The 26,722-nt window shown below is 43.8% G+C and overlaps 1 protein-coding gene across 1 annotated transcript in view; it reads right to left on the reverse strand.

The window, feature by feature from the left end:
• adgrv1 (adhesion G protein-coupled receptor V1) overlaps window positions 1-26,722 on the reverse strand; it is a gene marked incomplete at its 5' end in the record, with an annotated part of 297,728 nt that overhangs the window by 190,598 nt on the left and 80,408 nt on the right. The window contains 20 exon segments of the mRNA XM_079516851.1: window positions 632-778; window positions 1,215-1,419; window positions 1,840-2,062; window positions 2,888-3,010; window positions 4,746-5,001; window positions 5,903-5,983; window positions 6,250-6,396; window positions 6,958-7,142; window positions 7,723-7,847; window positions 8,204-8,379; window positions 9,638-9,903; window positions 10,873-11,014; window positions 11,463-11,601; window positions 12,821-12,899; window positions 15,890-15,977; window positions 17,766-17,929; window positions 18,635-18,814; window positions 19,244-19,343; window positions 19,768-19,898; window positions 22,387-22,596. Coding sequence (XP_079372977.1) covers window positions 632-778; window positions 1,215-1,419; window positions 1,840-2,062; window positions 2,888-3,010; window positions 4,746-5,001; window positions 5,903-5,983; window positions 6,250-6,396; window positions 6,958-7,142; window positions 7,723-7,847; window positions 8,204-8,379; window positions 9,638-9,903; window positions 10,873-11,014; window positions 11,463-11,601; window positions 12,821-12,899; window positions 15,890-15,977; window positions 17,766-17,929; window positions 18,635-18,814; window positions 19,244-19,343; window positions 19,768-19,898; window positions 22,387-22,596 — 3,167 coding nt within the window.

Below are 26,722 nucleotides of genomic sequence, written 5' to 3' on the forward strand. Positions count from 1 at the left end.
CGGATCATGAGTAAGCTCCAAACTTCAGCTTCATCTTTACAGTCGCAAAAAAAATATCCTAATATAAATAGAAATCATCTACGCATAATATATAGCTTGCTGCTTAACAGAAATGGAAATAAAAGAAGAACTGTAAAGATATTTTTAAATATATTTTCGTGAACGGAAATGACAGCTTCCTTACTCGGATCTCAGGAAGTGTAGTTCCAGACTCTATATAGCATTCGGAGGTTGTGGAATAGTTGTCTGGCTATACAAGATTACATAGAAACTAACAAAAAAGCATTCACATTATCCACTCACTAGAGCTTAACACTTTTATGTCAAGTATAACATCATGTCATACATCATGTGTGATGCTGAAAAACAAGGAGCTCTCAACTCACTGTATTCACAGGTGTATTCACAGCAGTGATAATATATGACGTTTCAACCTTGCATTCTTTTTCAAGTAACTCACTTAAAAAAAAATCCTATTGCTGCTATGAATACAAGTTTGAGCATTTAAAAGTTAGTTGCGAGCCCCCCTTTTTTGCAGTTTGGCTCAGCACTGCAAAAGGAGAATATGTGCGTTATCTTTTCTTCGAATGATGCTGAACGCTGGACATGGTTGCACACAGATCAGACTCACCACTCCAGAGGGGGGGAAGATGTCGTCCAGACTGCCGTTGGCGGCCCAGTGGACCGTCAGTCTGCCAAACGTTCCTCTTCTCCTCTCCACAATCAGAGAGACCATGTTGTCCTGAAGCAGTTCCTCAACCTCAATGGACAAAGACTTCTACACACAATGAAAAATAAATGATAGTTAAGTATTTTCACTATGTAAACCTTTACACATCTTTAAAAATATGGATGTTAATGTAGATTATTTGCTATAATTTTTTGGCACAAAAGGAGTGTTTGAAAATACATTTTCAGGTAGGTGGCAACTCTTCAGCCAATCAGGAGAAAGTACTCATTTATCAAGCTTCAATTTAATTGTGCTCATTTATTTGTGTTATCACTGCCAATTTCACTTGGTTGTCCTGTGCCTTGTGTGAGTTCTCTCTGTTGATTGGATAAAATTGGTATCCCGACCTGAGCATGCTATGTGTGTTCTGTTTAATCAAGTTGCGGAGAAGTAAAGTAACATAACACTTGTTTTAAGGAAAAACCCTGACCCTAACATGATGATAAAACAAATGTAAACTTTCAACGGATGCTCAGTGTATTACCTGGGCGAAGCCTATGACTCCGTGGGCATGGTCGTTGGTGGGGATGAAGACGGTCACCTGACCGCCGAAGCCGATCTCCGCCCCGCCCTTGGGGTTCTTGAGGATGACCCGGAAGTGCTCCTCCACCTCGGGGATGTCGTCGTCCACAAGGTTCACCGCGATCTCCAGCTCACTGTCGCCCGGAGCAAATTGCAGCTCGCCAGAGCTGGATGGAGACAGACACATTGGTTTAATACTCTTATCAGTCAGAAATGTAAACAGCACGGGGTAGAGTCAGACTTTAAGGCTAAAAGGATGACAAAAAAACGTCCTGGGGACTTGTTTCCATTGTGGTCAATTGAATTGACGGGATGGATGGATTGATGGGAATTTGCATTTCCTCCCCTTGTGGTCTCATAATAGACATTCATTCATTCATTCATTCATTCAAATCCATACAATGGTAGACATATACTGTTGCATACGGCTTGCCCCTTCAAGAACACGCAGACTCAAAATAGACTGAATGTGAATCTTTGCATAAGCAAAAACTGCCTAGTGCCTATCCCGGACAAGTGAGAAAAAATAAAATAAAGCACACATGTATGGTTCATTTACATGTATGGCTTTGCCATACATATTGTACCTGTATATGAAATCGGACTGGTTGGACACAGAGGTGAACTCGTAGACAGTGGAGCTGTTCTCCTCGGCAGACGCCAAAAGGGTGTTGGCGGTGTGGAGCGAGGGTCCGGGCAGAGAGGAGAAGCCTGAGGCTGCAGGAGCCTGCAGCTCCATGGAGAACAGAGACTCGTCAGACCTCCAGGAGTAGATGGAGGAGCCGTTGCTGCCAGCCAGCGCCACGTATGCTGGAAGAAAGGTCCAAAGAATTCAGATAATGAGAGTGATGGGTTTGTTTGTAAATTTAGCCAATTTACCTCCATTTCTCCTAAATTTTAGTCGCTATGTATGCACACAGAATAACTCTTCATACTTCCGGGCCACTTCCCTACTGCCTTCACAGGTGTTACCGATGATACTAATTAAGGCTCTGTTCCATTTAGTGTACAGTGGTTTTCAAACTTTTTATTTTTTTATCTCAAGGACCCCTGCAACTCTGAGAATGTACAAATGGAACCGGACAAATGGGAATCATTAGTATCATCGGTAACACCTGGGAAGGAAGGAAGTAGGGAAGGGCCACCAAGTTCTTTCCAAAATGGCGTGTGTGCATAGAGCCTATTGATTCCTCCACACACTGCCGCCCAACACTCCCTGCTAGACAGGTTTCGTTCCGTATGGGAATAGAGAGTATGCGCATGCTTAAAGTGAATGGCACATCGAGTGGCAAAGCAACAGGCAAAGTGAGTTTAACATCGTTTAATGTTGTTTAATGCAATCAGATATGACTTTTCTGTGTGGATGCATGGGCTGTCAAGGCCAGAAAGTAGTTTTTTGCCACTCAGTAGGCGTTCCTGCATAACTTCCTGGTTTGATGATGATGTCACGCGCATACCCTCTATACATGCGACATGTGACTGTTATCACCCTCCCATCCCGGTTCTCCTTCTCCGAACACGGGCCAATTGTGTTCGCAGAGGCGCCCGACAAAGCACCGTGGTTAGAATGTGATGTTTTGCCATGCAGGCACTTCTGTTATAAAGGAAAACTGAAGAAGTGTCAATGGTACTCACTGATGCCTGAAGCTGTGGTGAACGGATGGATGGAGATAAGACCTGGGAGTGGAATGGACTGGATCTGTTTGGGTGAAGGTTGATCCACACTCAACACGAAAACTTCGCAAGACGGAGAGTCACCTGAGGAGACATGGATGTGTGCGAGTACGTGCAAACACATGTATTATTTGAGAGGACACCAACATTTTAGGAGGACAAATGTATAAATTTTTTATCCCTAACCATGAAGCCTAAAGTTATACTTAGTTGCCTGCTTTTGTCGTGCGCAGAAAATTGCCGATCTACAAGCTCTCACAACGCATCATGCTACAATGTGTTAGGAGCTTGTAGATCTGCTATTTTAGGTGCACAACTAAACTATAAATCGGGCATAACTCTAACCCTAATCCCTAAACCTAACCTCCAAATAATTTGTTTTCCTAATGTAAGTCCTCTCTTGTGAGGACCAGGAAAATAGTCCTCAAACGTTCTCAGTTTCAACTATAAGTTTGGGGACATTTGGCTATCACTAGTCGTCAGTAGTCACACACACACACGCACGCACGCACACACACAGAGAAAAGCACAGACACACCGATAAACAAACATAGATTTATGCTGGCACGCTGTCCTTTCAAGATAGAATGTTATGGTTCCGTTGAGTTAAGGACTGGTGTGCCTGACACACCCAACACTGAACAAATTACAGCCTATCCCCATCCATCTGCGGTCCGCTTCGTTCCCCCGCGCTCTGCTCTGCAGCGTGGGGGCCCTTTCCAGTAAAACGAGCAACGGGTCCCAGCAGAGAGCCTCTGCTCTGCAGCGTGGGGGCCCTTTCCAGTAAAACGAGCAACGGGTCCCAGCAGAGAGCCTCTCCACAGCGGTGGAAGAAAGGTGGAAAAGTTCTCTCTCTTTTTTACCTTGGTTGCTGTATGTTACAGTTTGTAATTTGTTTTGGGTTCAAAATATTTTTTATAACTAATATTATATAATACTATAACACACCTGACAATAAAAATGAGTTAAATATTTTGTTCCAGGGACTCCCAGTAGCAAAGATTTGAGTTAAAAAATAAATAGCAGATCAACAAACTCATATCGTGGCACAAAGTATAAAATATGGTCAAAGTGGTTATTGTGATGCAATACATGCTGCGGTTAAAAGTAAAAAAGTATAAATATTCCATTACAATGTAAAAGTTTGGTTTTGAAAAGTATTGGCATATACCTTAAGTACCAAAAGTACTCATTATGCAAAATGTCCCATTTGGAAGGGTTTTCACAAGCTGTCCATGGCACAGTGCACTAACAAGAACCATCTCCTACAGTGGAGCAGGGAGGCCATTTCTAAATATGGCTTTCGCTCCACCATTGGAAAACAGGCTGATGTGAGTTTCCTTCTAACAAATGTAACTCGCCAATTTTCATGTGCGGTGCTATAGCGTATGCCACACTAAACCACAGATAAAATTAGCCAAACAAAAATATTTTTAAAATTGCAGAACAGCAGCTGAGAAAATTAACCACAATGGAAACAAGTACCGTGAGTTTTTTTGTGTTATTCTTTTAGCCTTAATGCCTTACTGTACCACGTGCTGTTTACATTCTGACTAATAAAGTATATAAAAAAAAAAGAAAACACACGCTTCCTTTTTCTGGTGACTGATAGTGTCCTTCTAATTATCTAATATGTGAGGTGACCATGTTTTTTATAATATTAATATTTTATATATTTGGGAAAATGAAAAGTAACGCAACGAATACAGTAGCTTGTAGATGTGCTATTTTTAGCTAATTCCACCCACCACTGATTATGGATTCTGGAGGTTTCAAGTGGAAGGCTGTGCAAAGCGAGCAAAAGAGAACGATAGGTCACCTTCGAGGACAACCAACAGGAGGGTAAGCTCCGCCCCCGTGTGGATCGCCGCCACCTGACTGGCTCTGCCCCCGACGATGAAGATGGCGGGGTCCTGGAAGCGTCCGCCGGTCCACTGAAGCAGGAAGCAGCCGTCAGTCAGTCTGTCTGTGCACGCCGCCAGGTAACTGGAGAACACAGACACACTGACAACGCTGTCCTGGAGCTCAAGGGTCTGGTGGAGGGTGAAAACATCATCTTCGGTCCTGACGAAAACCTGCGGCACAAAGCAGGTTAAGACAAAACAGCCCAAGTGATCCCAGTTTAACTTTGGATTAAGCTTCTTTGAGAAATGTCCAAAGCTCAACAATAATGTCAAAGCAGTTTCCTTGTATAATACTTTGCATATCTCTGCTGTCGGGAAGAAACCACCTAACTCCAAAATGTTCATTTTTCTGAAAATGAAAAATATACATTTTATAGGAAAGGAAGAAAATGTAATCTTATATTTCGAAAATAAAGCAATACTGCCTCATCAAAGTTGGTGTTGTTACTTTATATAGTATTGTCAATTACTTGCATGAGAGGGGTAGAGGTGGTGAAGTTAGCTGTTTTAGCACAGTTCGAGGGTCCAATGGAGTTAGGTGGTTTTGTCTGAAGCACTTAATACTTTCTATTGGTTCAATATTTTTGAGTGGTGCAGCCACTCCATTGCGTAGCTATGTGTTTCCGTCCCTCCCTATGTATGCGTGTCCCTGTGTCTGAGCATGGACAGCTGAAACACCTCAGCAATAGCGCGCGCGCACACACACACACACACACACACACACACACACACACACACACACACACACACACACACACACACACACACACACACACACACACACACACACACACACACACACACACACACACACACACACACACACACACACACACACACACACACACACACACACACACACACACACAAAATGGAGGAGGGCTTGTACAATACAGTACAATACTACAGCACGAGTACAGTACAGCACCACTCCGTTCAGACGGGTCTGATTTTTTAACCAACACACAGACGTAAAGGGTGTTCAATAGCACTGATTTATGCAATAATGATACAGCAATGATATGCAAATTGCAAACGTGTCATGGAGTCAACAGTGTGGAGTTGATCTCACCTGACTTGAGGCCAGCAGGTAATGTGTGCTCTCAACGGAGAAGTGTTGGACATCAGCAGCTTCAACGCCCAACGTTTGTTCCTGCACAATACAAACATGGAAACGAGGAAATTATTTAAAAAATAATAATAATAATAATAATAATAAATATATATATATATATATATATTAAATACTTTTGGGAAAATGTTGGAATTATTTTTAATTGATGAAAAGTTGTGATTTCTTTGTTTAGACTTTTTTCAACTAAACAAAAGGGGATACTATATTTACTCGCAACCCATAAAAATGTGTCCCACTGTTTGGGAAACAACGATTTAGAGGAATTATATATTCTATGAATGTACCAATGTGAAGTTGAGGTCTTTGTGCAGTCTGAAGATGCTGAGGTTGGCAGCAGGGGAGAGGGGAGCACCACCGTGGGTCACGGCTACGTAGGTTGATCCGTTCACTGCAAAGCCCACACATGACCTAGGACCCTGGATCCTGATCGACTGGAGAGAGAGAAAGATGCACATACATCTAAACATATTTCACAATTGCTTTGTCAACGTATGTTCCCCCCACATGGCCAGACTAATATCACTGAGGGCTATTAAGATCTTTGTTTTAATTGCACTGGCAGATTCGTCTGGTTTACAGGCTGTGTGTGTGTGTGTGTGTGTGTGTGTGTGTGTGTGTGTGTGTGTGTGTGTGTGTGTGCGTGCGTGCGTGTGTGTCAGACTGCCACAACAGCTGCGTTCGCTTCCCGCGTTCACGTGTCTTACATTGTCATGCTACAGTGTCACACAGAAGTAGCAAAAATAATTCACTTGTAGAGCTGCTATTTTAGTGTGTGAGAAACCGGTAAGTGTGTCTGTGGGTTTTACCGACGCAATGACAATCATTAACAAGAGCTTTCTGACTAAATAACTATCCTTTGGAACACAGGTTCTGTTTTTTACATTTCCAGAAAAGTATAGTTTTGGACATACAGTACAAGGTTTACACCCGACAGCACACAAAATGGAAGTAAATGGAAGGTTCTTAGAGGGGGGAGGTGGTCTGTACTGTACCTGTATAGGGACAAAGACCCCTTGCCATCTGTACAGAGTGGCCAGGGTGTGAGCTGATCCAACAGGGGGCGTTCTGTCCAGTCTCATAGCCAGGGAGGAGGCTCCGTCGTCGGGGATGGAGCACCAGGCCGACGTAGGGTTCTCCTGGAAGGTCTGGTACACGCCCAGCACTGGGACACTGCCCTCTGCAAGAAACACACGCATCACACATCATCATCATGAATCCATTTTACAATCCATTTACCCCAGTGAAATGAGGAAGGAATCCAAATAAAACAATCTGATACATTATAGTTATAGCTACAAATCTAAAAGGTATGGTGAAGGTGGAGTCCCAGAAAAAGTAGTTAACGTGGCATCACAATCATTTTAACCACTTTATCCAGTTATACGTTGGCTATTCAAAAGTAGCAGATGTACAAGCTTGCAGCGCGTGAGTTTGTGCCGCACTTGCGAGCTTGTACAACTCTTTTTTAAAGAACAATATTGAAAAATCTGGATTTGTATTTTTTTGTTGTTGTAATAAATCTTCTCGGCTAGGCTGGTGGTCCAGCCTGGCAGCGTGTGGCAGGTTTGACTCCCGATCCCGACAACCTTTGCTGCGTGTCACCGCCCCAAAAAATCTTAAAAAAACTAAAAACTAAACAAAAAAGATCTCCTCTTCTGGGCATCACTGTGGCACAAATCATTTTCAGATGGGGGTCCGTGGCCAAATACAACCACTGAATTATGAAGTGACACAATGAAGTCATCTCATCGCCTCACCTGCGGCCGTGGCGCTCTCAGACTGCGTCTCCCATTCCACGCTGACGGCCGAGTCCAGACCGTTGCTACGGGAAACGGTCAGGAAGACCACGCCTCCTTCAGCAGCCACCACCTCTGTGTTAGTTCTGAACAGCAAACACAGTTAGATATATTAAACCTACAGTAAGTGTGTGTGTCCGCGTGCGTGCGCGCGTCAATATATGTGTGCGTGTGTGTATGTACACACATATCTATATCTATATATATATATATAATATATATATATAGATATAGAGAACGAGCGAGAGAGAGAGAGAGAGAGAGAGAGAGAGAGAGAGAGAGAGAGACACATATAAAATAAAAACACTGATAAAGACACTGTCCGGGAATGAAGAGGTTATTCATATCCCTTTTTCAATACTACTGTACTGTACATGCAAGTTACAGCATGTATCTGCAGATGTTTGTGGTTTCGGTGTGTGGTGTGATGTTCAATAGTGACCTGTTCAGCGTGGGTCCGATGCGGAACAGGCCGGACGGAGCCAGGTTCTCCAGGACGGTGATGTAGGTGTGCAGCCGCTCCCCGAGACGGGCTCCTCCGCTGGGGCTGGACAGCAGCACCGTGAAGGTCTCGTTGGCCTCGGGCTCCGCGTCCAACACCGCCCAGATCTCCAAGGTCTGCCAGGGAAAACAAACACTGACAATAAGCTTTATTGTGTACATTTTGTGTGTGTGAATAAAATTATTATTTTGTCCAATATGACTACGTTAATACACTATAGCTTATCTTTGCTGTCGGGCAGAAACCTCTTATCATAATCCAATTTTTTTCCCCGTAAGTTAACGTAAGTTAACGCCCCTACTTGATCATAATACGCCATCACACAAAAGCATCAAAAGTAGAACATCCACAAGCTTGAAGCGCGACACTAAGTGACACGTTTTGAGCTTGTACACCTGCTACTTATGTTATTTCTTCAATTTGAATCCTGAAATATCACAGTTTTGGACATAAATGATGTGCTTTCTACCCGACAGAGATGTCATAGGCAGGATCTTTAACACAGCTTGTTGATCTGCTACATTTGATACTTTTGTGTGACGCTGTGGTATGATCAAGTATCAGCGATGATTTATAGAGCTTGTCTAAACTGTACTGTCTGCAATGTCCTGTGAGCATAAAGTCTGTTGTTGATAATCCTATGTTAATAGTTGTAGTTTTATGTTGCGTGACTTTGCACCAATACCAAAACAAATACTGTGCCCTAATAATTCCCTCCTATGAACCTCATACTTGGCATGGCAATAAAACATTTCCAAGTTCTGACTTGGAGAACATAAGCACATAAAATCCATACTTTCTTTTGAGTTCCTGCTCATTAGGGTGAAGGTTTTCGTTTTTTATTATAGTTTGTATTTTTATGTCGATTTGACTTTGTTTTGGATTTCCAGACAGTGAGGTGCTGACAGCTGCCGTAAAACTGGCACAGCTAAACAAATAAGAGAGATTTAATATCCACATATAATACTGTTCTTATTGTAGAAATAACATGACAAAGACATTTTGATCTATGATTTCAGTTTCGTAAACACACAGTTTCAGTTAATGGAAATGTTTTGTTTTCATTTCATTTTCATTATTCTGTTTTAAATTGATAATCGTGATTAGAAATAGACACCATAACTGAACACTTATTAAGTTACGTTTTTTTATTTCAGTATTTCATTTCATTTTTATTGAAAATTATTGAAAAAAAACACAGCCCTCTCGCACATTAGAAGGACAATATCTGTCACCAGAACAAAGGACAGATGTTTTAAATGAGTCTGGTTAAAACGGAGTTTGAAGTAGTATGCTAAAATGAATTTTGGCGGGCCTTGATGCCGTCGACGAAACATTTTCGTCATAGTATTAGTCGACAAAATCACCACTCACCTTGAAGCGGACCCCGTCCTCCAGGACCACAAAGCCCTGTGACGGTATGAGGTCTCCCTCCGCCAGGCTGCCGTTGGAGTCCAGGATGGTGAAGGTGACGGTCACCGTGCCGAAGGTGCCCTGCTCGGGGCTCCGCAGCACGTACAGTGTGGCCACGCTCTGGCCCAGGCCCGAGGTGGACGTGGGCTCCTTCAGCAGGAAGCGCTCGCTGCTGTTGAAGGAGATGACCCCGTGTCCGTCGTCGCTGGCCAGGATGGTCACCGTCGCTGTTGGGGACACGTGTTTTATTGGTGTTAATGCCGTTTGGTGTTAAGACTACCTCCTTCGGCCTGGGCCATGGCTCAGTGGTCCAGGCACCTTGGCTGGTAATCCAGTCTGGCAGTGTGCCGCGGGTTCGACTCCCGATCCCGACGGCCTTTACTGCATGTCTTTCCCCCCCATCTCTCTCCCCATTTCCTGTCAGCCTACTGTCTGTCCCTCCATAAAGAAATATAAAATAAAGGCGAAAGCCAGAAAAAAAAAAACATTTAAAAAAAAAGACTACCTCCTTCCATGATTGTCTTACTGGCCTTGCACCCACTGTCGAGGTGTGTGTAAATAGGTATGCTCTGAATGCTGTTTAATTAACCACGTAAAAACAAACAGAGCCTAATTTTGGGGCATGTTATTTTAGGTGAAAATCTTGAAATTCTAAACATTTCTAATATTCTAACATTTTGAAATGTATATATTTTTTAAATCAAGAGCACAATCAAGAGTATAATCAAGAGCTTGTACATGGGCTATTTTTGCTGCCTACGACACCGACATGTGACAACGTACTGTATAAAATAGTACTTGAGTATTTGAAAAAGGATGGATTCAATTAGGGGGGTGAGTGAATGTTCCTTTTTATAGAGCACCAAAAGACGGAATTTATGCGTCCTTCTCATACCTGTGGTGTTAATGCTAGGACAACAGGGCCCGGACAGAACCACACCTGTGGTGTTAACCCATTTTGGGGTGGGAACACCTTTTGGTGTTTTAAACATTATGTTATAATTTAGCTATTGAAAAATAGCAGATCTACAAGCTCATAGCGCGCCACCGAGTGGCGCGCTACGAGCTTGTAGGTCTGCTATTTTTTGAAAAATTGTGAAAATATTTATTTCAGAAAACTGGAGGATTTAGAAGATTTTTTTTAAATTTACGAGGTCAGGCCTAAATGGGTTAATGCCCACAGCTCCACACAGTACCTGTGGTGTTAATGCCCAGCTCCACGCCAGGAGAAGGCCTGGACAGAATGAGCTGGAACCTCTCCGCTCCCTCTGGAACCGCGTCGTCAATGATCTGGACCTCCACAAACTTGTGCCTTTCACCGTCCACGAAATGCACCATCTGCAGGAGAACGACAGACGTCATGAACAAGATATTGTGTCTGTGTAAAATGATGCCAAAATTAGGCATTGTGTGTGTGTGTCAGGGGCGATCCTTAAGGATTTGGGGTCCCGTTTCAAGAGCTAATGTGGGGCGCTCATATCGATTATGTAATACAATATAGAATAATTATGACAGGCTAGTCCTGCACCTCTGTTATTAAATACAGGGGGAAAGATGAGTGTGTGGACACACCAAAACACACAGCCGCCAGTGACTTACAGAAAGTCAAAACTCAAAGTCGAGCTTGTGGATCTGCTACGTTTGATGCTTTAGTGTGACGCTGTATGATCAAGTAGGGCGTTAATTTATGAACAAAAAACACAAGTGAAAATATGAAGATTTCTGCCCGACACGACAGCAAGAAAATATGTTAGTGAAAATTCTGCTGCGTGCGTGTCTGTCTGACCGTTTCACTGGTGTTGTAGTCCAGTCCTTGCTGAGCCTCCAGGTTCTGTGCGTAGAAGTAGAGTGAGACGTTCCCATATGTTCCCTTGTTCCTGTACGCCACGAGAGTCAGAGCTCCCATCGTCTCATTCACCTCGAACCTGCCCGTCAATACAACACATTCTCTTCTTAAACTCAGAAACATACAGCAGATTTTGCTAAATAAGACCTGAGACCAGATTGTACCAATATCTTGTTTCTATATCAGTGGTGCTAAAAGAAGCAACGATTTGAGTTCAAACGTTTGCTGTGAATGAATTATATTCAAAGATTTGCGCCACATTTTCAGGATTTTTTCCAAAACAGCAGATCTACAAGCTTGTATGATGATTTTTCAACAGCTAAAGTTTGGAATAATGTTTAATGTGGTTAAAAGCTAAGGTGACACAGAGGCGTTCCAGCTCTTAATGGGAGGTGAAGATTGTGATGTATGTTCCATCGCTGAGCATTGGACCGGACAAAGTGTAAAAAGCGTGCTAGGTTTACAATTTACAATTTAGGCATTTAGCAGACGCTCTAAATCCAGAGCGACTTACATAAGGCAAGAACAAAAAGCATGGCAATACATCACATACATAAAAAGTAGTATTCAAGAAACATGCATAAGCTAAGAACGTAACAGTGGAATCTCTATATAATTAAACTATACATATAAACTATACATATATACTATACTATACTTATATACTATAAAGTGCTATGACTAGTACATACAATGAAATTCTAGTGCTGTCTACATCACATGCTATAAGTCTGTATAAAAGTGCTATCTAAGGGGCTAGGGTAAGTGCTACGGACCATGATGGAGTCTGAACAGGTGGGTTTTCAGACTACGGCAGAAGATTGGGAGTGAGGTTGCAGTTCTGATTGTGTGCATTCCATAGTAAGGTTTGATCATGTTAATCGTATACACTAGTTTGTTAGCAATTAAATGTTCCCTACTGTATGTTCTAAATTGATATGACCATTTACCCTGTAGTTTGTTCAATAGAGTTCAAGTCGCTCTCAATAAGAGTCTAGCTAAATGTTTCTGCCTGGTCAGGTGGATACATTATAGGCTACCTCCAAACCTTTTACTTTTTAGGATTACAATTCAAAGATAGCAAAAGTAGCAGATCGAAAACGCTTCCGTTTCCCTCCGCATTTCAAAGTTGTGAATCTGCTCGGCTACCTTTGGAGCTTTTGTGTAACGTTGTAGTATGATCAAGTAGGGCGTTAATTCACGGATAAAAATAAATAATAAAAAAATACGTTAAAATATGGAGATAAGGTTTCTTCCAGACAGCAACAATATACAGTATGAATTGAGTTTTCACTTACATGGTGTTTGTCCATTCAATGACTCCTCTGATTCCATCGTTAGCAGCGATGCTGACCTGTGCCACCAAGCCCTGTGTGTCTGAGGGAGACAAGGACAGCACATGACAAGACATGAGTACGTGGCAGGTCGCGACCCCCCAACATCATCAGATTTGAACTGGGACCCCCCAACATAATCATAATTATTTGAACTGGGACCCCCCCCAACATGATCATATTTTAACTGGGACCCCCCCAACATGATCATATTTGAACTGGGACGCCCCCAACATGATCATATTTGAACTGGGACCCCCCGACATAATCATATTTTAAACTGAATACCTCCACTACCCTCAACCCTGACAAGCACTTGGAATTGTAGGAGTTGAGGCATTACATTTGACTCGGTTTCACAGATTACTATTGTGAAAATAGCCGATCTACAAGCTCACAACGCCTCACAGTGTGAGGCTTTGTGAGCTTGTAGATCGGCTATTTTCCACAATGTTTAATTGTCTCTTCCTTATGTAATATTTGACAATTTGGTGGTAAAAAGGTCTTAAAAGTCCTACAATTTTCACTTTAGAAATGTGCAGATACCATGTATAGCTATACACCGTTGCTTTGTTTACTGTTGAGTGAGAAAGCACCACCGGTCTAGCCTTTAGTGATAGCAATGACTTCTGCGTTATGACCATGGAGCAAGCCTCGGCGACCAAACGCGGGGGAGCGAATCGTCGAGGATCTAACTCGTGTCACGGCACATTTGAGCTGAAGATTATAACTTAAGAAGCGATCCCCCCCATCCATCTGCTAAGTGGCTAGTGGTGGGGAGGCGAAACAGCCAAGTCTTTATGTTATGTTTTGGGGGGGGACTGATTTACAAGCTCCTGGCTGGCTATACACGCTTCAAAACCCTTTCACTCTAAGTACGGCCAAGACATTTGGGGAGGCCGGCTCGGGGTTTAGTTTGGCTATCTCCCCTTGCCTCGCCTCGCCTCACCGCACCGCACACTGCTCATTCAGCGGCCCACCAAATCCCCGGGCTTCCTCAATCATGGACAGCATCAATCTTACCATCCAAGCCACATAATGACTGCTGCCAGCGGACGGGGGAGAGAGAGAGAGAGAGAGAGAGAGAGAGAGAGAGAGAGAGAGAGAGAGAGGAAGAGAGAGAGAGGAGAGAGAGAGAGAGAGAGGAGAGAGAGAGAGAGAGAGAGAGAGAGAGAGAGAGAGAGGAGAGAGAGAGAGAGAGAGAGAGAGAGAGAGAGAGAGAGAGAGAGAGAGAGGAGAGAGAGAGAGGAGAGAGAGAGAGAGAGAGAGGGAGGGGAGGGAGGGAGGGAGGGAGAGAGAGAGACTGACTGGCTGTTTACAGCGTGTCTCCGGGCGGAGAGCCCTGTATCAGTGTTGCCATGTCCGCTTATTATAAGCGACTTTGGGCTTTTTCTTTTTTGAAGTCTGTAAATATTAGTAGTTGCGGGTTGTGGATTTTTCTGGACTTGTTTCGAAAGTGCAGTAGTTACTTATGTGGGCTTGCTTCCTAAATGTTGTTTAAACCAGTGGTTCTCAAACATTTTCTTGTCAAGGACACCCCAAATTGATGATGACGTTGGACGGGAGTTGATCGAACGGCGCGGTTGCCAGTCCTCCCGGCGCTGTGTCCTGAAGGTCATGTACTGTATATGGATGATTGGAGCTGTCTGCTCTGGAAAAAGAGCTAAATCATTATCATAGGGGGGAAACCTCACATGTCCAAAAAAACATTTATTTTCAGGAATAATCGATTTTCAAATAGCCGATATAGGTTTTATTAAGCTCTCATGTGTTCTTTTGGGGTGGTTTTCATAGTTGCTTATCTCTCTGGCAAAATCTGGCAACAATGTCCTGTAGTATTCTGAGAGTCTGCAGGCACTCTGCTCTAGGCCTGCTTTCATTCTGTCGACTCATCGCTTTTTAAACTTTACCCTCCATTCACAAATTGGGCTGTGGTTTTTGGATTACGCAAAGAAAAAAAAAAAAAAAAGGGGGATGTAGTAACGAATCAGTTTCATAATGCGCTCTGACATCCAGCTATGTTATTTTTAAGTTGAATGCACAGTGTGTGCGAGCGTATAACCTACGACGCAGCATTTCCAGGGAAAGCACACGACGAGATGTTTTGTGTTACCTGGCAGTGTGCAATACACTGGGTGAAAAGAAGGATACATGGGCAACTATGGCTCTACAGCCACGTGCATTTACCCAGTGAAACGGCATGTTTACTGGGTGTTTTTGAAAGCCATTGGGAAGTTACAGAAATGTTATGAGAAATGTGTCAAGTACATTTGGAATAGTGTGAATTTCTGCCAGTTGGAGGCATTGACCAATGGTTCTCAAACTTTTTCATGTCAAGGACCCTCAAATTGACCCTTTGAAAGGGTTTTGTGTCAGCGGCCCCCCAGAAGAGAAGATGTGTAAAAGAAAATCTAAATTACAAAAAAAACCTTTTCAAGAAAAATAAGTGACACCCTGGGCATTGGATATCTGCAATTGTTTCATGGCCAATGTTGAATAAAGTGGTTAAAATGATTGCAATGCTGTATTAAGATATTTCGCTGGGATCCCTTGCAAGCCGGACACGAGACGAGACACAGGGATTTCACAGAACATTAACATATGGAAAAAAGTACAATTATTACCTTGTGAATAAACTTAAGATGACGTTTCTTTTTTAGAAATAAAATATGTTTTAATTACTGCTGCTCGGAAAAGCCTGGTTTGTAGCCACATTTCTCCCGGTGATTGATGAGGGAGATGTTGTATAATACATCTCCATAATCAATCACTGACAGCATATAAGCATATCATCCATGTCGGGTGTGAAACTGTACAAAACTGTTACTTTTCAGGATTCAAATTCAATAATAGCAAAAGTAGCAGATCTACAAGCTCAAAACGCATCACTTTGTGCCACGTTTCAAGCTTGTGGATCTGCAACTTTTGATTTGGGTTCATTTAGAAATAAAAAAGAAACAAAAAACAACATTCAATCAATCAACAGAGGAGTTTGGTGGCTGATGGTACAGTGGGGTGTTCGGGATACAGTACCTAGCACTGGAGCGGTTGCCAGGGTGGTGATGAGCACTGCGGATGTGATGTTGACCAGGAAGAACTCCTCTAACTCTGGGATGTCATCCTGGAAAGAAACACAAGAGAAGGAAAAAACAACAGGATTTCAAACGGTTTCAGCTGATAGTAGTAACTAACCAGTCATCCTGGTCAACGGTTTCAGCTGATAGTAGTAACTAACCAGTCATCCTGGTCAATGGAACTAACCTAGTATAGTTTAATTTCCTAAGATGAAGCAGGGACTACATATTGTACCAGTAAGACGCCCTGAGGGCGAGAAGCGACCTCGCCAAGCATCCGCACCCTATGCCACGCATCCGCACCCTATGCCACGCATCCGCACCCTATGCCACGCATCCGCACCCTATGCCACGCATCCGCACCCTATGCCACGCATCCGCACCCTATGCCACGCATCCGCACCCTATGCCACGCATCCGCCTGGGTGACGGCAGACTGCTGGGCGAGCGCTGGCATTTTGGCATGAAGGGGTCAGATCAACATATGGAATGAATTCTCTACTGGCCATATATGGAGCGTGTCTTGAGTGTACAGGGTCAGCTCCATATATGGAGATCTAAGTGTGGCAGCGGGGGCAGTGTCTTGAGTGTACAGGGTTTGATGAGGGCCCAGGTAGGGCCGGGCCTTAATTTTCGGGACTGTTGAGAACTGTAGTTTTCGCCAGCTGCCGGGCGCGGCTGCATTAATAACTTTGGGGCGGGCCCGTCTAGCTTTTGTATGAACAGGTATCAGTCAAGGAAGGAAAGGTGGGGAGGATTAACATATGGAATGTCAGAACAGGTCAGCTCCATATATGGAGATCTAAGGGTTTGAGGTAAGATTGCTGGCCGGCTCCAAATATGCAGATCTAGGTGATGATCCAATCTTCTCCATGTATGGCTATCCAGGGTTTGATGACGTCAGTGTCGTGATCTTCATTATGGAGACGGCCATATATGGTGGCGTGACTGACAGATCGACAGGTTTTGCAGGTTTTCATAGTTCAGTCAGGACAACTCAAGAATGGATGGAATAGATATTTATTGAATATAAATGAGCCGGTATGTTTATTATGGTTTGGCGATGAATTGGATCTATCTAACTAATCTGCTTTTTAGGTATTCAGATCAAGCGCATCAGTCCCGGCCATAGGGACTCCGAATCCCCCGTACCTAAACAGTAGATCAAAAACGACAGGTGGTAGCTGGGGTGGAGGAGGGTGAGCAGCAAGGTTTGTATACAGCAGCGCAGCAGAATCAGCAGCAGCAAGCAAGCAAGCAGGAGGAAGAGTGCAAACCTTCAAGTTTATGTAGCCGGTATGAAGATGGAGTGTGTGATTGGCTGAGTGAATCATGTGGATGAGTGTGTGATGCTGAGGCGGCCCAATTAACGGCCGGCAGCGACTGCACTGAGGTTTCCTGACTGAACTTGCTCTGCGCATGTCTGTGACAGGCACGATGCTCATTAATCTGCGACCTACGGTCGCAATTTGATCAGTGTATGTTTGGATTCCCGCTAATGTGTATTTTCTGACATTTAACCAATTAAACTCTCAATACTTTACTTTTTTCTACTCTGTACTTTTTCACGATGCGCTGTGAGCCTATTAGATCAGCTATTTTTGGCTAACATTCTCCTCCAGAATGGGGGTGGAAGGATTCAAGTAGGTAATTGAAAAACAGATTATCCTACCACTCAAATATTTGGTAATATCCTGTAACTCTGCGGACCTCCGAGGGGTCCCGGACCCCCTGTTGTACAACCTTACAATTTAGGCAATTAGTTTAACTTAATCCAGAGCGAATTACAGTAAGCCATATAAGAACACATGGTAATACATCAAATTACACCTTACATCCAGTATGGAGACGGGGATGGCCACGGACGTCTGCCCGGCCTGCAGGAGCACAGAGCCAGTCCCAGAGATGAAGTCCTGCCCAGGCTCGGCCAGGGCCCCGTCCACCTGGGACAGGTCCTGGAGAGACCCCCGTATGACCTCGTAGGTGATGTTCACCACTCCTGGACAGAGGAGACACGCAACGTTGTTGACGTCGCAATCACTTTGTTTTTCGAGCACAGGTTTAATTTCATCCGTGTCGGGTGGAAACCTCAATATGTTCAAAACGGTTTCAGGATTCAAATTCAAACGCATCGAAAAGTATCAGATCTACAGTACAAGCCCAAAGCTTGGCGTAGGGTTTCGAGCTTGATCTGCAACTTTTGATGCTTGTGTGTGACGTAATACCAAGTAGGGACGTTAATGTACGGAAAAAAAACCCACAACAAGTGTAAATATGGACATAAGAGGTTTCTGCCCGACAGCAACGATATGAGCGTGGTTTGTTTTGAACCCATTGAGATCTGGAACGCATCTGTGTCACATATAGCTTTTAACCACTTTAACCATTATTTTAAACTTTAGCTGTTGAAAAATAGCAGATCTACAAGCTCATAGTGCCGCGCTATGAGCTTGTAGATCTGCTATTTTAGAAATAATTGTGAACAGGTGTGCACATCGATGAATATATATATATTCTTTCACAGCAAATGTTTTTGCTTCTGGAACAACATATTTTCAGATGGGGCTCTGCGGGCAATTACATATAATTTTCGGGGTCCTTGACATGAAATCGTTTGAGAACCACTGACATAGAAACGGATTAGAAGACATTTGTAGAATCTAGTCTCAGGTCTCAATGGGTTGTTAATGCCCGCCCCACTGACCTGATGCACCAAACTCCCGGTTGACGTAGATGTGGACGGTGTGCTCGCGCTCCTCCGTGGTCACTCGCCGGGAGGAGGTGGCGACGCTCAGCATCCCGTAGGGCTCGTCGCTGGTTTCCACGGTGACCACCGCCTCGCTGCCTTGCACGTCCAGCGCCGCGTGGCCAGTCGCCAGCACGCCTGTGTTTGCGTTGACGGATGGAGAGAACGTGTGTGAGAGAGAACACCGCTGAGACCTGTGTGTCCCCCCCTCTAAAAACAAGGCAGTTACCCGCAAATCGCTCCAGTGGAGTTGCTTGTTTGACATATGGACGTGTGTCGTATGTCGGTGCATCTGAATTATTTTCCTCAACAAATAAATGATTGCTAATTAACCTGCTGGTTATCAAGTGCATTTTCTCTTAAACACTTAACCCTTCTGTTCTCAGTCAAACCGACCTGGGTTAAAATTAAACTTTTTCGTTTTTGTTTGTTTCTTTACGCTCACAAGCTTGTGAGCTTGTAGATCTGCAATATTTGGGGGCGAATGTTCCCCCCAGGATTGGGATGCTGGGGTTTAAGTGATAATGCCAATCTAATCAGTGTGTATATTGATTATTAATTTATTACCAAAAGTACGTATGTTGGACATGGTGATTTTGTATTCGTCCTTGTCCTCTGGCGTGGCATCGTCACGCAGCTGCAGAATCATGGTTTCATTCAGCTCTCCCTTTAATGCAAAACAAACACATTAAATCGAGACAACATTTTTGGATTGTCAGCCAGAGACATATTCAATAGAAATATAGATGTATGTATAACAGTGGTAGAAAAAGTACTTAATTATTTTTTTTACTTAAGTAAATGTATCAATACTGCAATGTGGAAATACTCTGTTAAGTACAAGTCCGTAATTCAAAATGTACTTGAGTAAAATTACAAAAGTATTGACATCAAAATGTACTTCAACTTAGAAAGTACTCATTATGCAGCATGGTCCCATTTCACAAGTTTTCACATGTATAAAATCTTTTGAAAAGTAGCCGATCTGTGAGCTTGTAGATCGGGTATTGGGCGATTTGTATACAGAGCTGAAGTTATTAATGTTTTGTAATCAAAGTTGTACTGAGTTACTTTCCACCACTGATGTATACCTGAGTAAAGAAAAGCGTCCCGGACGTGTGAAGGAAGGTCCTGTCCACCAGGGGGCCTTGGACGTTCCAGTCGACAGTGACGTTGCCCAGACCTGGAGCCGTCCTCATCACCAACAAGGACAGCCTCTCACCTGCGACAGCATCACACGATAACATGTTCAGGTACAATGGTCTCTATGCACGCAGAATCACTCTCCCTACTTCCCTCACGTTTACAGATGATACTGAGTAAGGCTCTTTTCTTGTTTTAGTGTACAATATCTTTCAAACGTTTTTTTATTTTTTTATTTCAAGGACCCCCAAACCGTTACAGACCTGTACGGGGCCATTCGAAACTCACTCACACTTTGGGGCCCACTGGTGTAGCTGAGCCAACATGCATAATAGCATCGCCCTGACTCTGTTTGACCAGAATGGAACAGAGCCTTCATTCGTATCATCGGTAACACAAGTCAATCAATTAGTCAATCATGAACTGTCTTAACGCATTCATTACTACATTATTTACTATTACTACTATTATCATTGTATTGCTATTTCGTCCTTGTTGCTGCAATGTGAAGGAGCCGAAACACACAAATTACAAACAATACAACTCTTCCATCTTGAATACAATGCAATAATGAAGACTGTGGATGGAGGAGAAAGGATAGCCAATGGGGTAAAAGAGATGTTTACAGCCTCATGACAAAAATGCACACGTGTGAAGTGAGGGGCGCCCACTGTATTTAATATCGGCCACATTTAGTGCCCCAGACATTGAAGTCCATAGACTTGGCTGGCAAATGATTGATGTCATTAGTGCTCTGAACAAACATTAAAGGACCATAGACTTGGCTGCCATATGACATCATCTTTAAAAGCCATGCATTGGGGGGGGTAGTGCCTGTTAAAAAATAACTATATACAGCAGACGGCAGACTGTCATTCCATTACTACACATGGTGCAAGAATTCAGCTCAGGTGGACTTTAACTGCCCTGTCATGCATAGATAATGAGCATGACTATGTACCAGCTGTCAGCCACATCATGCTCCTACCTGCTAATAGCCTCACATCACTCTAGACTATTCACGCATTATACATTATTAGGACAGGTTTACAGTGACAACTAGACCATTGTTACTCAAAGTGAGTGAGTGAGTGTGTGTGTGTGTGTGTGTGTGTGTGTGTGTGTGTGTGTGTGTGTGTGTGTGTGCGTGTGCGTGTGTGTGTGTGTGTACTAAAAAGTAGTTAATGTAGCATCACAAGAGTTGAGACGAAGGACAATTTAAGTCCATCATTTATCCTGACCCCTCCCCCAAAACTCCCCTAATCCTTAATTTATACATTATGGATAATTATTATGCATACAGACTTAAATGGTTCTTCGTCTCAACTCTTATTTTAACCACTTGAACCATTTATACGTTGGCTATATACAGTACAGTATATTCAAACATAGCAGATCTACAAGCTCAGTGTGTCACGTCATGCTGTGCTATGAGGTTGTAGATCTGCTATTTGTGAAACATCATGACATATTGTGAGATGGGGGCGGGCCCCAGAAAACCGTTATAGGATTTAGAAGACATTTTGTAGAATCGGCAAATGGGTTAAAAGTGGTCTGTCATTCTATTACTACAGGGGTTCTCAACGTTTTTGGCCGGGGACCCCCGGAAATGCTTTGGCAATGTCTCGGGACCCCCGCCCCGCCCCCTCCCGACCCCAAATATAAATTGACTGCTACAATAACCTTAAACAATTTTGGGCGGGAACCCCTTTTGGTGTTTTAAGCATTGTTATAATTTAGCTATTAAAAAATAGCAGAACTACAAGCTCATAGCGCGCCACCGAGTGGCGCGCTACGAGCTTGTAGGTCTGCTATTTTTGAAAAATCGTGAAAATAAATTTTTTTTTTTGAAAATAATTTGGGGACCCCCTAAAATAATTTGGCGACCCCCCGAGGGGTCGCGACCCACGGGTTGAGAACCCCTGCATTACTACACATGGTGCAAGAATTCAGCTCAGGTGGACTTTAACTGCACTGTCATGCATAGATAATGAGCATGACTATGTACCAGCTGGCATCATGCTGTACCTGCCAATAGCCCCACATCGCTCTAGACTACCATACACTCAGTATCATACATAATTAGATCAGGTTTACAGACACCTAAACTGCTGCTGGACCTGGGGGGGGGGGGGGGGGGGGGTATAAAAGGTGTACTGTGTGCGTGTGCCACTCACACACACACACACACACAGAGCGTGCGCGCGTGTAGAGCTATTCTTTATACTTGTGTGTGACACTGTAGCAATTTAAGAAAAAACACAAAGTTAAAATAGGAGGTTTCTGCCCGACAGCAACAAAATACAAGTGCACTCACACGCACGGACACATTCGCATGCACACACACCTGGAACATTTCCTGATTGTGAATCTAACATGACTGTACCTGTGAAAGTTTGTGTCTAACCTTATCTCACACACACACACACACACACACACACACACACACACACACACACACACACACACACACACACACACACACACACACACACACACACACACACACACACACACACACACACACACACACACACACACACACACACACAGTGAGCTCCACTCACCCTCTCTGGCGATGAGGGAGCGCGAGGCGGGGTGGAAGCCCAGCACCCCGGCCACGTGGTCGTTGGCCAGCACTCGCAGGGTGACGGTGTCGGAGCTGGGCAGGATCCTGCTGCCTCCCTCCGTCCGCACCAGGCCCATGGACAGCTCCTCGCTGTCCTCGGGCTCCGCGTCGTCCAGGATCACGACCTCCACCGTCTTCTTCAAGTCGCCTGGAGACGAGAGGAGCAGGAGGATGAGAGAGGAGACACGCTAGACCAGTGGTTCTGAAGCTTTTTCAGGATCCCTTGTATGTGTATACAACATATGTCATACCAGGCCAGGGAGCCCCATACAAGATTTGTGGTGTTCCCTCAGCACCAGGAAACGTGGGCGCGCATCCCATAGGGTCCCATTAAAAGTAGGATTTTCCTTGGCTCTTTTCTCTGCGAACTATGTGCGCTGGATCTGATTTGTGATTTTTCATCGCATCGCGATCGAAATGTTAAAGGTATCATTGATTTCACTTCATTCAAATATCACTTATTTTTTCTTTTCTTTTTTATAAACCTCCCTACTATAGAGTGTGCTGACCATATAAGGAGTTCCTCCCTGTCCCCAGTGAGCCCCTGGGGTAAAAAAAACCCTAGTTTCAGTTTTGGTGGCGGGTGGCAAAGCCTTCATCCAATCAGGATGAGAGGGGCCTTCCTCCAATCATGATCGAGTGGGGGCGGGCCTTGGTGCATATGCTTTTGGCCTGTTGCACTTCCCCCCACTGTAGTGCGTGCATGTGCACATTTTGTTACCGGGGCGGACTGGGTGGTTTTCCAAATCACCCAAATCACTGAATGCTCCTTTAATGTTTCTGGCGAAAGATAAACATCATGAGCTAATGCTAACATAAGCCGCTTCTGACAATTTCCACAAATGGTGGTCTGCGAGCGGGGAAAACGGAAGTGAAAGTGACTGGAAAAAGACCAATTCCGGCTGGTGCAGCTAACTACCCTCTATGGCCACATGGTGGCAGTTAACTTGTTAAGTGTCAAAGAACGTCAAGGTTTTTATTTTATTTTTAATAGGAGCCTGGGAGGAGGGGTCCCTGAACCCCACCCATTAGTCCACAGACCCCCATAACACAGAGTGTACAAATGGAACCAAATGGGACCGTGAGGGTCCATTTGGTTCCTTTTGTACACTCTCAGGGCCGGGCTACACTGGGGACAGACGGAACCGTACGCAGCTAGGTGGCTGCCCCGACAATTTGTCCGTCCCGTGGGGAGTTCCGTATATTACTATTTTTATTCCTCTGAAAGCGAGGCGAAGGGCTGCGCAACCCCCACCGACACATGGAAAAATAGGGCACTAATTGCGGCGCTTACGCACAACCTGCGCATTGCACCCGCGCTCGGTGTAGCTGGGTGTGCTTGCACTATCTTCATTTACTTAATTTTTGCCAAAATCCCGCCGTGAGCCTCTCTCTCTCTCAACGATCTGATGTGTGTGTGTGTGTGTGTGTGTGTGTGTGTGTGTGTGTGTGTGTGTGTGTGTGTGTGTGTGTGTGTGTGTGTGTGTGAGAGACAGAGAGGCACAGATAGTGCTTGCTTCGTGGATCACTTAATAGGCTCAATAATAGGCTAAGATGAACTTCCGGTATGACGGCACGCTAAGCAGACGTGTGTCTCGTACCTCCGTTAAAAAGTTATTGAAATCCTGATAATATTAAAACAGTCCACTGCTAAAAGTGAACATTCACATGCCTAATCGTTACACTAATGAAGAAAGCAAAACCACAAAGCAGTCGTCGCGGTAAAACGCAGTCTAAAATAGATTTTGCCTCGCCCAAACAAACTGGGGAAGCCAGCAGCAGCATAATGGCGGACCATGAGGAGGAAACCACCGGTGACGAAGGCAGGGGAACCGGGCCGCAGTTGCAAGTAATCCTTGATGCAATCCAAGAATCAAGAACAGAAGTTTCCAACAGATTTGATGTGGTGCTGGCTGCAATTGAAGGAATTAGAAAAGAAGTGGGGGACTGCGTGGAACGGATCGAAACTGCAGAAACTCGCATTTCTGAGACCGAAGACACGCTGACTGGCCTGCTGACCAAGGTAGCACGCCTCGAAAGACAGAACAAAGACTTGAAACAAATGGCTCTGGATGCTGAAACAAGGTCCAGACGATGTAATTTGAGATTAGTACTTTTACCGGAACAATCTGAAGGGGATAATGCCTGCACTTTCATGGAGAAATGGATTCCAGAGGCTTTTGGTATCACACTAACTGCAAAAGTGTTCCTTGGAAGGGTGCACAGAGTCGGACCGAGAAGGGGTCCAAATGCTCCACCAAGGCCTCTCATCATGCAATTTCTGAACGACAGAGACTTGATGGCAGTTTGGAACGCAGCTAAAACCAAAAAACAAATACTCTGCAAGAATAATCCAGTGAGGTTCCACAGAGATCTGCCGACCGACATCCACAAGAAGATGAAGGGATTCGACGAGGTGAGACAGGCGTACCGCGACATGGAATTACGGTGTGGGATACAACTACCGGCCTGCAAGCTCCTGGTGACCTACAAGGACCGAACGCATTCATTCAACAATCCTGAGGATGCAGCGATTTTCGCCGGGCGAATTAAAGCGGATCGGAGCCGAGAGGGTGAACCGCCAGCGCCAGGAGCCGGAGAAGGAGATTCAGGAGGTCTGGGACGGGACGAAGATGAGTAGAAAGATGTGCGGGCTAGCTTGCTAGCTTGGTAAGCTTTTGACTAGCCTCGGGGGCTAAACTTCAATCGAAATATTCATTCATATCCATTGCTACTATACTGTTCTTAATCTAGGCGGGGTTATCACAAGCTTAAATTTTTGCACTTTATTTTATATTTATTTTACAAACGTATATGGGGTTCATGGGACTGAAGCAAGTGTGTCACTAATCTAATGGCATTGATACATTGACCATATCATCACAAACTATTCAATCGCGCAATGTCCTGAATCCACATATGACTGACTTTATTTTTTATTTTTTTTATTATATGTTATCCTAGAAGTTTATTTACTTAAATGTGTAAACCGGGTTTATGGAACTGTTGTACAATTGTTTAGTAGAGTTGAGGGCGCAGGCTAGTAATCACTGGAGACTGACTTCTTTTTTTTCTTATTATCTGAACACGGCTTGAAAAATGCTCCGGTGCTTGCGCTGGTTGTGCTTAGTGACTTTATTTATTTATTTCTTTTTTCTATCTCGCCACTATTTAGACAGAATACACGCTCATTTTACGGTTTATATTTCGTTTGTTGTTTTAAAAAGAAGGTGAATATGTTGACATAATGAGAGGGTGGAAGGGTTGGTGCGCTAATGTAGGGTTGGTCATGTGTTTGGTTGTGTTGGTGGGAATGAGCACTCAATATCCCAAGATGCATTTTGCGGTACTCAATGTCCCAGGGTGCATCTCGCGGCACCATTTTGTTTCACCTCCGGGTGTATTTAGGCTCGAGTGGTTGGGTAACTTTGGTGTATGCTGCCCCCTGCAGCATTCAGAGGTTTCATGTGTTTTCCTGACCTGTGGATACACTGAGTTTACAGTGGCTTGGATTTAAAATAGAAGGGTAATTTGACAATCAATGTTGACAACATTTACTGAAGTTAGGTATGGTTTATGTTGGTTATACTATTACATATGTAGCTAAATTAAACCATTATACAGAGTTTAAATTATTTTAGGCTAAAATTCAAATAAAAATTCAGGGAAATAATGACAATTACAACTGATAAGAGCCATGATTAACAAGTTTTATAATTGGTATAATATGTATGATTTAAAAAATGGCTATCATATGTATTATGTGTATTACTATAAAAAAAAAAGGGAAAAAAAATAAAAATAAAAAATGGAGCCGAGAAATGCTTGGGTTTACAGGTTACTAGGGTTACTATGGTTATGATTTGCACTGCTCATTGTTTTAAGGCTTTGATTGACAGGGACTGTTTTCATTTAATTAACGGAGGGAAGAGAGTAGATCCAGAATCGTTCAGCGTTGTTTGACTGTTCCTCCACAAGGGTGGAACAGATTTCGGCTGTACCGAAGCCAATGGATGGGGGGGGGAAAGAAGTCTTGTTAAGGGGCTTCAAGGGTTGTGTTATTTGTGTGTTTTATGTGAGGTCTTTTTTGGTTTATGTGTATGTTTTGAGTTTACGGTATAAGGGTACAGGGTTGGGTTTGAACTATGACACTTTAATTATACTTTTACTTAAAGTCAACAGACATGACCAGTGGATTAGAAGTTAAATTCACATCATGGAACTGCAGAGGGTTGCAAAAACTCAAAAAAGTTAAACAGGTTATGGGGAGACTG

The sequence above is a fragment of the Electrona antarctica genome (genome assembly GCF_951216825.1).
Source record: "Electrona antarctica genome assembly, chromosome: 12".
Lineage (NCBI taxonomy): Eukaryota > Metazoa > Chordata > Actinopteri > Myctophiformes > Myctophidae > Electrona > Electrona antarctica.